Here is a 12253-nt window from a genome sequence, read left to right on the forward strand (position 1 = left end):
AGGACACACTTCTAAATCAAGCACGTTGCTCACACTGAACTGCTGCAGCAAAACACAAAGATTTAAGCACTCCATGTTACTTTCCCTAAAGTGCGAGCTAAGCAACTAATTAATTAACGAGTAACAGTCCAACTACTGTACTACGTGTTTTTTTTTTTTTTTCTGAAGCAGCAAATATCGTTTCTGAAATGTCTGTCTTGTAATCGGTCAGAGTTTTATGTTATTCAGGTAACGTTATTTTATTTTTAATGGTTATTTTAGGTATGGACCTGGTCCAGGAGGAGCCACAAATACGAGGTGCCCGAGCGGCGCTACAGCACCGGCAATATTCGGTGCGACTGCGCGTCGGCCGGGCGCGTCGGCCGGACTGATTGGTTGTGCGCGTCGCCTGTGCGCGTCGCCTGTGCGCGTCTGCTGCTCCACAGCACCGACGCAAGGCGGAGAGGAGCCGTGCAGGTTTCCCACGCAGCACAGCGATGCTGCTGGGATCTTAGAGCGCCCTTGTTTGATGCGCTGCAGAGCAGGAGCAGAGAAAAGGAGCGCAGAGGAGCCGTCCTGCCCATACGGCGAGCGACAGAGAGGGACGCGCAGCGGAGGACGCGGGCAGCGCAGCGATTGCGGGACCGGGAGCGACAGAAAAGAAAAAAAAAAAAAAACAAAACAACAAACAAACCAAAAACACGGGATTACACTGCTCTCCGCCCAACATTAAATTAATACACTGTTAAGAGCCCAACAGTGCAGTAGCGAAGATGTCCTCGTCGGGTAAAGACGCCCCCGGAGCGCAGCACGCCAATTACGTGGGACCGTACCGCTTGGAGAAGACGCTCGGCAAGGGCCAGACAGGTTGGTTCGTCCTCCTTTATTCTCGCGCGGCTCGTCGCGTGTCGCCGACGCTCGCGCCGCAGCCCCGTCGCCGTCGTCGTTCCGACCGCGGGCGGCCGTCCGCGCGCCGCTTTGCGGGATCGCCGCATCCCCGGCAGGAGCGCGTCCCACATTCTCGGGGTTGCGGGTTCCCGCACCGGGAGGGGAGGGGAGGGGGGGGCGCTTCGCTTGCGGTAAATATCGTTCGTGTGGAGCTCTCCACGCCACCGTGGGATGTCCTGCAATAATTGTGCGGCTCCGCGGCGTGAGGCTGCGCAAGGAAACAGGAGGAGCCGCAATATTGGAGAAAATTAATTTGTTCCTTAAAGGTCCTCATGATCTCTTCTCTTCTGTGCATTAATAATCATGGCACTCACTCGTCGTCCTGGTTTGCAAACCGGTACGGGCAACACATGATGGGATATGTGTTCCCTTCTATTTCTTCTTCTTCTTCTTCTTCTTCTTCTTCTTCTTATTATTATTATTATTATTGTTATTATTATTATTGTTATTATTATTATTGTTATTATTGTTGTTGTAATGTTATGGCGTGGTGCGCCGGCTGTAAAAGTTAATTACCCGCTGAAAGAGTGAATTAAGACTGACCCAGGCTATTGGACAAGTGTAGCCCTGAAAAAGTGCTGGAGTGAGGCTTTTCATAACTTAATGTGCATCATGTCGCTCTGTTAAAGTACTTCAGCCGCGTAGATTATGATGTTGAAGCGTCTGCGGATGCAGGTTATTCATTTATTGCGGAGGACTTCGAGATATTTTGGGAAAAATACAGACGTCCTGGTGCTACTCCTTTTTAAACTACAGTGCTGAAGTCCTTAATGATGGGAGTTGAGTGGTTTCAGCAAATGGCAAGTGAAGAATGATTTAAAAATAAATAAATAAACAGTGTGTTAGTGATTGTGATAACGGAACTGGAGCTAAAATCATAAATGCAGGTGAGGATGTGGATGGCAGTGGGAGTTAATTCTGGGGCTGCTTCAGAGGCTGAGCGCTGGATGGGGGGTGGCTGGCTGGGTGGGTGGGTGGAGGGGGCAGTGAGATGAAGAGGTGATGCAGAGCTTGTGCTGCTGCTGCTGCTGCTGCTGCTGCTCCACGGATGGCAGTGCCTTTCACGCAGTGCCCATCTGCTGCCTAGAAGCCGCCACAATAGACCTCACCTTCCCCACTCCTCGCAGCTCGCTTCTGCTGAGCTGGCGTGACGTGTGTGATCACACATTCCGCAGTCCGCAGTTTAATTTCAGAGCATCTCATGTGAGTGGCCTGACGTTTCGAGGTACCGCCCGCGCAGATTACAGCCCTCCCTTAAAAATATAGTGAAATAATAACTATGTGTGGTACTATAGAACCACACTTGGCTTTGAGGACAGTTCATGAAGTCCTCACTTAGAGATGCACATACCGACTGCTGTTAACAGTTCACATGCACGGCCACATAATGGGGACGTTCTGGACAGCAGTTTGAAAATACTGTACCTTTTTATTTCGGAGATGCTCCCCATGTGTCACTTTTATCAAACTGAACTTAAATCAAACACCCATACGGTTATGCCATGTAAAAAGCCTCCCCCGACCTGAATTTCACATAGTCTCGCTGGGGGTAGTACTCGTAATGGACTTGTCAGCTGCTGACCCCTGTTTGAAACATACGATGTCCATTCAGAAGGTGTGAGTCATTGTGTGAGCGTTTCAGTGTCTCCCCCCCCCCCCCCCATTGCCCTCTGACACTCTGACTCTATCTTTGTTTTCATGTACTCCAACATGACTTGGTCACTCCGATACTCTTATAAGACAAAAATCAGAATACAAACATATCAGGAAGTGCCCAGCAACAGATGTTGTCCTATAAAGACACCGCATCTGCTTTATCGGTTGATGCAAAAAAAAGAAAGATAAAATAAATAAACGAAAAAATAAAATTGACTGTGAGAGTTTTTAAATGAAGTCAGTGAATGTAAACATTGTCTATCAGCGCTGATTCCAGCTTTTGCTCCTTATCTGCAGTTTACAGAGGAAGCAAAGAAGTCCTTGGATGTTCTTGAAAACGTTCTTGTCCTACGTGATGCGCCCTTAATATCGTGATTGGATGAGCACTGGATCCGGCTCATTCTGCTGGGTGTTGCTGTAATATACATTTCAAAGTCACTGTCACACACATTTCTGTGCCCATCACTTGGGTGTTCCCCTGTGCACGGTGTGGAGTGACTCTACAAAGGACAATGGATGACATGGCTCATTTCAGAAATGGGTGCATATTCAATGCGTGATGCGTCTTCGATTTGGGGATCGGTCTTCCGTGTAGTCTAACTGGTGGTTTTGACGGAAATAGACTAGATTTGGAATAAACCTGTTAATGCAAGACATTTCAAGGTGTACGTAATATATGCCTTTGATCACCTCAAGTGAGCCATTCTGGCTTTTCACCAAGGGTTTTAAGTTATCATCTTTTTGAGGGGTGAATTAGGTCTGCGGTTCCAGGGTCTCTGAAACTGCTGTGTTACCAAGCTTCCGTTTGCAACTGGGACTCCAAACCTTTAGAGCCTGTTTCAGTGCACACCAATGGTAAAGTCTGTGATGTCACTTCCTTGTTTCGGATACGCCATCCCCCATTCTCTAAAGCATCAGCCTTGTTTAATCAGCCCGTGTAAATGACTTGTGTGGTACGTTGACGTGTAATCTTGAGGTAGTTGATGGTGTCACCTTTATGGCTGACAGTGACTGAGTGACTGAGCGATCATGTGGATGAGCGTAGTACAATATGAAAAACGTGGGTAGTATGGTGTCCCGGTGAGTAGCACCGGCGCTACATTGTTCCTGGTTTTGGATTTGGACATGGGATCAAATCCACCTCTTTATGTGTGGAGATTGCACGTTCTCCCGTTGTTCATGTGGGTTTCCTCCAGGTGCTCTGGTTCCCTCCCGTACTCCAGAGATGTCTTTCAGGTGAACTGTTGTTGTGTGCGTGTGTGACTCAATGAGTGTTTGTGTGATTGCTCTTGCAGTTACTGCTGCCAGTCATTGCTCTCTCAAGCGGCTACTGGTAATGGATGGATGGATGTTTGATGTGCGACATGGCTTGCTCGCAATGGTACTATGTGTGCCTTTGTGTAAAACGAGACATGTCTAAGGTGATGATAGCTGGCGTTGTTTCGTCTTGTATGTCTTTATCCCGGGAAACCAGGAAGAGCTGTTGTGTCACATACAGGTCACCGTTTTGATGTGTATCCTACTTTCTATTTTAGGACTGTTTTTTGGAAGCTGCCTTTGTCATTTGTTGCAGACAATACGCCCAACTGATCTAACAGCGGGGCTTGCTGTGCATGTTCTATCTGCACTGTGTTAGCCATAACTGTATGATAACTGATATTTCTGGTTGATACGAGTATAGCGTTTCTTATTTCTCTTTGCGGATAATACAGGGAAAGCATGAACTTGACTTTGATCAATTACTGTTGATACACAAGTGGGATCTATATTAACCATAGAGATTTTGTTTCACTGGGTAAATCCAATTTCAAGTTCTTGGCCTTAAGCACTTAACTGTACATTTCCAGGATTAACTGTGCACCAGAACTCTCCTGCAGCGATTATTTGAGGTTCCACCATTTCATCCGAAAATCTTGCACTTTGTTCATTATAACAACACCGGTTACTGACGTATGGATTGTGCGGTGGGTCTTCTGGTTTCGCCTGCTCAATGCTCCCGTACGTGTTCATCCCAGAGAGAGAGGCTGGGTCCGTGCTCTGCAGGTTGTGTCCGACTCGCCAAGCCTCTCTTCCGTTCCGCTCTGCGTCTGGTCCCCTTCGAGTCCCGGCTCCCCTATCAGAGCCGTGCTCATGTCTGGAGTCGGCCTCATCTGCTGCTTGGCAGGAGGGCTCCGGGGTCCTGGTGAGACGGCATTGAACGCTCCCTCGGTGCGCTGAAACGGATCCTCAGCGGTGCGTGGCTTGCGGGGTCGGGGGAGAGGGGGCGGGCAGGCAGCTGTTGCTGGGTGCTCTGCGCTGTGGCAGTTGCTGCTGTCAGGGCCGCTGAAAGATCTGCACAATGAATGGGTCGCCATGCTGTCGTTGTCAGCGATAGCCCATATGTCCCGTAAGAAAGTGCTTTGTGGGGGGTGACCGGGTGGGGGGTAGGGTAAGGGGAGGAGTGGACTGGTAGGAGGAGGGCCACTGGAGCCCAAAGAGGACTCCTGGGGTGAACCCTGAAAGGGGCCGCCTTCTCGCCCCGCCCCTTTGCTTCAGCAGAAAAGAAGCTTAGTGTTTTTCTTTTCCCATTCACACCGATGGCTTCTCTCCGCGTCCCCATTCACACAATGCCGTGTTTCATTTCCACTTCGGTTATTGTGTGGAAGGTGAGGATGTTTATGCTCTTTGACAGTCACTAGTTGTCTCGGGGTTCTCCTTTAGGACCTTACCTAAAAAAAAATTGTTCTTTGCAATGGGAAAAACAGGCACCATTTCTTCAGCTCTTTCACGTTTCTTTACTGATGGGAGGCGTTATTTTCCTCGATTAAAGGAAAGATTGTCACGAGAATGGTGGTTCTTGCAGGCTTTTATGTCTGCTGTGGGTTCTTTTCACATTTCAGCTGATTTTGTTTAAGAAAACATCCATAATGTGCTTTGCAGGGAAGCTGGGAATGGGGTTATAAGCCCAACTATATCACATATCCCATCTTCCGCTTTCTGATACCACTGCTGGAAAGCATTAAAAATTCATCTGCAGTTTTTTGCTGGCATATTAATGCTGTCAACTGCAATTAGGTCAGAGGAACTTGCGAAACTCTGGTAGCATAAAAGGAACATGGTAATTTATGAAGACTTGGCCCTACATTTGTGGACAAAGATTGCATTGTTCATTAGACAGCTGAAGCGTGAAGCTTGGAGGAACTTCCTGACAGGTCCTACTAAAGTGAAGGACAGCAGTGAGTCTTGAATGAGAGGAACGCGTCCAATTATCCCGAAATTCCGAGATGTCAAGCGCTCCACTGTTAACTACACATTTCTCACCTTGCTTTACGCTAGTGATGTAGTGTGACTCCAGGCATTATGTGTTCTCTGCTCACGGTTGCTGTCAAACTCAAACCACCTTCCCAGAGTCAATGCTGCTACCATTTCCATTTTTACATCCTCAGCCCACTGCCCAGCTCCTGTTTTTTCTCCTCTCATCCATCCTCTCCGCCACCTTCCTAACCAGCTGTCGTGTCCCTGGGGTGGGATGGGGTCGCTCTCCAATGAGCCGGTGAAACACCTTGCCTCTTGGTGCTGGCACGTGGGGAGGGTAGCAGGGTCCCGAGAAGCAACATACGCGGACCTTTCTCATGGGGCTACGCCGTGTTTTCCCTTCTGGATTACAGACCTGGCGTGAAGGCGCCTTTGTAAAGACCTAATGAGTTGAACTCACTCACGTCTGACTAATGATCTCAACGCTACCAACTTATGTTCTCCTGTCAAACCAAACAGCTGATGATTCATAACGTGTCTGGGAACCAAAACACTTGAAAACAAGGTATGTTTTTGCAGTTTGTGGAGCACATTTAATCAAGGTTTAGGAACTGTGCTATATAGGTGTCTTCCATTGACTCATCTCCACCTCCTGTCCGCTTTTCGCTCACGTGCTGATGTTCACGTGTGAAGTCAGCGAGGCGTTAAATCAGTTAAGCCCCGAGTGGAATTGCATCAATCGGGCAAAATGTATAGAACCAAATGATTTTCAGAGACCAGTAATGGAGAAATATGGAGGAAGGAGTAATGGTGGAAGGAGTATCCTTCCTTAAGGGCCTCTTAAATACAGTCCTGCCACTTATTGATTATTTCCTCACGTGCGAGGAAAGACCTTTTATCTTTGCGTGTAGTGAAAGCTAGTTCATTAAGAGATCTAGAAGAAGTCTCAGATATGTCACTGTGTTATTTTGTTTCTGCTGGTGTCGGCTGGTCTACTGACCTCTCTGTGTATGACATCTCAAGGCAGACGGCAGCGTGTGGTGGGTCCTTTTTAAAGACGTCTAACTTGCGAGTCGTAACTACGCACACCCGAAATACACGAAAACCTCAGACTGTTGGGCAGATGCCTTACATGTGTGTTTTGTGAATGGCTGGAAAACACTTTTATTTCAATGGAACACTTAAGATGTTTGCGGGTGAATGAAGGAGCTGATGCTCTGAATTACTACTTAGGGTGTTTTGTTTTGAGGGTAAAGTCTCTTTTATATTTCAGGGCATTCAGCAGCCTTGTTGCAGTTCACTAAATGGTCAGTGAAAGTAGATTGTCCCCAAGGTTTTTACGTCCTTCCCAGCTCTTCTTTGGTGATAACAGATCACATCTGTTTATCCTTTACTGGAACTTTCTCGGGACATATTAGGGGCTTTTGGTTTAAGTCAAAGGAAGCCAAACCCAAGGAGGTATGCCCTTCAGTCTGCTTCCCACAGGACACTTATTTAACCAGGAGACCCTTAGATGGTATAAGTGGGAGGATTCGCTTCTTCGGAAGGTATCTGCTGCTGAAGATTACTGTTTGGTGTAATTGTCTGGATTTGTAGTTTGCATTTTGTGCCTTTTAAATAGTCTGTTTGGTGTAATAGCGTTGGAGACTTTGATCGCTGGGTTTTGTGTTTGGACATGTTCTGTGACAAGTTGGCGTATGTGCCTCATGAGCATCTATAATGTTTGCCGTTGAAATTTATGTGGAATAACAGGAGAGCCGCTCGCATATCGGTACGCTGTCATGTTGGTGGTTCTGTCGTGTCAGACGTGGGGAAATCCACTCAGGGCCTGCAACTCGCTCCAGGGTATCCTGTTCAAGTTGAGCTGCTGACAACTCAGTCAGAGGGGCCTGTTCAGCTTTATCCGAGAACTGCAGTGGTAGTAAAACTTTGCGAAGAGTCAGGATTTTCTTGGGTTTTCACTTTTTTAGTTTTGGTTTAGCGGTTCTAGGTTGTTATGCAATACGAGTATGGGACAGAAACATGTGCTTCTATAAACTATCCGTGAAATTGACATTTTGAATTTGTGTCAGCAAAGCGTATCATATTGGAGCCCTTCTGTATTGTGGCAGTTTTTTATAATATTCAATTTTTATAAATGCTTTCAGGGTTCCCCCACAAAAGAATTAATTGCATAATTTACATTATGTATAACATATCATAATAATATAAGCACAAATGTCAAGTCCGTATAGAAATATAATGACAATAAAGTTAGAAAAAATATAGAAAGAAAATAACACATCTGGTTGGGGAGTGGTTTATTGACCATGAGCAACTATTTGACCACTTGTACTATTTCTGGTGTGTCCAGGATTCCCCTTTGAGCTCATAAATAGTTCAGATAAAACATTTTTATGCTCAACCAGTGTGGTACATCTCCAAGTCTTTTGAGAGCAATGGAGATGGTGTTGGGGTTTGGAGAAGTCCAGAGGAAGAAAAGCAGAGCTGAGTCCATCAGAGTTGTCTGAGGTGGCAGGAGATCCTGAGACTGAAGCTGATCTCCTGGGGATGGTGTTGCTTGCTGGAGTACTTGGTGCTCTATTCCCATATTACTAATTTCTCCAGCCCAACATCTTTGTCATGTTAGGACAGAATTAGGAAGCAGGGTGGGGAGGTTCGTCACAGGTGCCGGTTTCTACAGAGATGGATACAGGTTGTCTTTCCCAAAAATCTGATTAATTCTGGGGTAGCTGCTGCATCCAGTGGCATCTCCTTGGGAAACAAGGGCAGGGAGAACTGGAAAGAAGGAGGGGGTGGGGGGAGGCAGAGGGAAAGACAGGGTGAGCAGGCAAGAGAGAGGAGATTAAGGAAAGGCAGTTGCTCTCAGACTCCGCGCCTCCATTTCCATTGAGATGTTGCAGCAGTGGCCTTATTTAGCAACACACACTTGGAAAGTTCCTGCACCAGTTAGAGGTTTTAAGTCCAAGATAGGACACCGTTGTTGTGCCCGCAAGCAAAATAGTTCGCTTAAAGCGCTGTAGGGGAAAAAAAATTCAATGTGCACTGCAAAAATGAAAAGATGCTTAATGTGATAAATGCACATTTTGCTGTCTGGGTATGAATTTCTTTCAAGTTGAAATAATAACCATAACACACAAACATAAAATTGGACTAAAAGGTTGCCAAAATGAAACGATCACGATAGCTTCAGGCTGCATCTCCCAATACCTAGGCCTGGTTTCACTGTGTCGTATTGCTGCAGGAAATGTCCCGCAGATAAGTTTATCTTGAAAGGAATCAGGGAGTGTGTTCTCACACTGAAGACTGAAGGCATTACACCACCTTCCCTTCATGTTGTAATGAATACAGCTTGTCGCCGTGATGACATGCAGTATTGCGTGGAGGGTCTCTGGGTTAAAAGAAATTGCTGCTTGTTTAGATTCCCCATCTTTGTCAGAGGCTACTTATGGGCTCCATAGCAACTAGGAAGACGACTCCTCCGGTTGGTGCTCCAGCGGTGCTGTTTGTCTCTAAGCCCGGCTCTCCCCTGGGCTCTGTGTAGTATTGATCCAGAGATCACTGACTATAGCTATGACAATCCAAATAAAGATCCCTCTGCCGCTCAGGCTAACTCTTGAGTTCCCCTTGCAAGGCCTATTCTCGGAGTCTTCTCCGACAGAAGACGTCTTCTGTAAGGCCTTTGTTCCGCTCAGGGTATTTAGATTTCACTCGACGCTAATGGAAACTGTCCGGCTAGATGAGCTGGAGGCTTCTCTTCAATACGGCAGATTCAATTAAATGTCCCTGCTGCTGTTGGAAGCCTGTCGAGCACTCGGAGATACAGTGTCTCCTTCGCTGTCCGATAGAGTGCAATTGGAACGGAGGGAATGAGAAACAAGACACAGAGATGTCAGGTGTGATTGGAAGAGGCCACCCTCCCACTGCTATTTGTTTTAGGACTGAAGATGACCTTGACGACACGGGAGTGAGACTCCCGGGGCGCTCGGTGAGTTGAACCCTATGTGCTATGTAGGGGGTTGGTCAAGGCACCAGGGTGTAATTAAGGACAGGCTTTCCCTAAGAGAGCCATCCATCAGATAGGCCAGCAAGCCGGTGGGGGCAGGCGCCTCTGTGGACCGAATGCTTGGCAATGGGAGGTGGACATCACAGTCCCTGTCGGGCAAAGATAAGTCAAACTTGTCCCGGTGGTTTGAGTTATAGCAGCAAAGGGAGGCTCACTCTTGACGTGCTTCGCTGCATGTAGGTGTAATTATTATCCACCCAGCGTATGCAACTGCTGTTAGCTGGAAAACACAGGAAAAATAGTGCTGGCTAAGAAACGTCTCGGCCCTTGGCGATCGACCCATTGGCATCTTCCAGGACTGTTTCCGATTCGCTCGGTTTTGTCAACGTTCGCGACCGCTGTATGAATACACATCAAAGATTCCCCCTTCTTGAACTCCCTGGGTTTCCAAATAACAGGAGTAACCAAGTACAGCGGCTTGGGAAATATTTACTCCTGTCGACATCCCTGCTTGGCAAATGTCTGTGTGTTTGCCTTTTTATCAGCAGTTATTAATCAATGTGGTAAGTGTGGGTTTCCACTGGATCGCTGTGACATTTTGAAACTCGTCGGGTCTTAAGGTAAATTGCGCCTGGGAGATGAGAGGGAGAAACCTGAAACACGCAGAAAAACATACAAACTAGAATAAATTCAAGCTGCTGGAACCAGAGTGGAATTCTAATTAAAACTGGCCCTAGTCATTCGGCGGAAATGTATACGCTCTTCGATGCCCTGAGAATTCGAAAGGATTTAAATGTAACAAGCTTGAATTTCTTTGTATTTTGTACTCGATTTTAGCTTAAAAATCTCTTATTTGGGGAGAAGAATTCGCTGTATTATGTCGGTAATAGAAATTAGTTCCATGTGTTCTGCTGAATTTTCTTCTTGTCTGTTTATATTTTTGCATTTGCCTACATCTTTAGCTATAGCCATGCATACAGAATAAGTGGTTGAGCTGTGGAGTCAAAGGGTTGACAAGCAGCTGATCCCAGAACAGTTTTTTGTCATCATAATAAATAGAGAGCAGTGCTGCATTTTGGAGCTGATGAATGAACCTAGAGTCTTATCTGTTTAGCAGCAGCGAAGGGCCAGTGATGTTGATCCTGGATAATTAGAGATCTAATCAGATGTCGGAGTCTGCATGGTGCTAACTAATTAGCCTGTGTCGAGGAACTGTACTTGCGCTGGACCTCGGGTTGGGGTACAGCATGGCTCCTATCTCGGACCTGTTCTAATTAGTGCTGCAGTGGTGATCGTGTCCATGACGACTTCCCAGTTTCCACTGAAGTCATATAACTGAGAAGCTCAGCTAACTTCAGTTCAGTTACACTGTACTCAGTTAATGCATTTGATGTAAGAATTATGAAAATGGACATGCTTCAGTGAAATATTTCAGCCGTTTCTGGTTTTGGTTTATGATTTCAGTGGGTCTTTGAATAGGAGGGTAAAAATGAGCATGTCTTATTTCCTTTCTTTAAATACTTGAGGGTATGAAAGTAGGGAAAAAAAAGAGTGTCTTAAACCCCTCCCTCACCCAACTTGTTTGAAGTTCTCTTCCATCTGTGGTGGATTCTGATGATTTACTCCAGCGAGATGTTGCGTGTTCCATCGTGCTGGGGGAGGCCGTACATGCGGAATGGTTCCCCCTGCTTCTGTCAGTAAACGCCCTGCATACAAGCGTCCAGACCCACAACCCCCGGCAAATAGCTGGATCCTTCATCCATAACCAAGCAGTGGTCTTGGTGTAACGCCGGACAGGCGGAATCAATGGATGGTTAATGCCTCATAATGACCATTTCACCTCAGGTGCCGCTCTGCCTGCGTCGACTCACGGATAGCTGGCCTTTGCCAAAGCTCTTTGCAGGCCGACGCTTGGGCTTCCCGTGCTTTCTTTGCTCTTTCTGTTCCGCTCTTTAAGACCAAGCAGCTTTCAGATGGTGTCTCTTCTAAACGTCAAACCCAGTCTTGACTTTTCACGGAGGCTGCGTTTTGCTTTAAAGATTTTTTTTTTTTTTTAAATGAATAAAACTGCTCAGAGAATGTGGTAAAGAAAGGGAAAATTTTGCTTCGTATACATCAATATCTTTGCAGCAGAAATATAAAATACTGTATGTGTATACTACACAACCTGGAGATTTTCACAGTAAAATCATGTTTACCACCTATACCTACAGACTAACTATCTCTATAAGTTGTGTAACCGGGTCCTGCTCTCCGGTGGGTCTGGGGTTCGAGTCCCGCTTGGGGTGCCTTGTGATGGACTGGCGTCCCGTCCTGGGTGTGTCCCCTCCCCTTCCGGCCTTGCACCCTGTGTTGCCGGGTAGGCTCTGGTTCCCCGCGACCCCGTCTGGGACAAGCGGTTCAGAAAATGTGTGTGTGTGTGTGTGTGTG

General features: G+C 46.7%; 1 protein-coding gene across 3 annotated transcripts in view; it reads left to right on the top strand.

Annotated features, from left to right (window-relative positions):
* The first annotated feature begins 400 nt into the window (after window positions 1-400).
* The window catches only part of brsk2b (BR serine/threonine kinase 2b), a 154158-nt gene continuing 142305 nt past the window's right edge, over window positions 401-12253 (top strand). For all 3 annotated transcript variants that reach the window (XM_029256481.1, XM_029256482.1, XM_018752774.2), the window contains exon 1: window positions 401-846. In XM_029256481.1, the coding sequence (XP_029112314.1) occupies window positions 753-846 (94 nt within the window). In that variant the 5' untranslated portion in view covers window positions 401-752. The remainder of the gene's footprint in view (window positions 847-12253) is intronic.

The sequence above is a fragment of the Scleropages formosus genome, chromosome 11 (genome assembly GCF_900964775.1).
Source record: "Scleropages formosus chromosome 11, fSclFor1.1, whole genome shotgun sequence".
Classification (NCBI taxonomy): Eukaryota; Metazoa; Chordata; class Actinopteri; order Osteoglossiformes; family Osteoglossidae; genus Scleropages; species Scleropages formosus.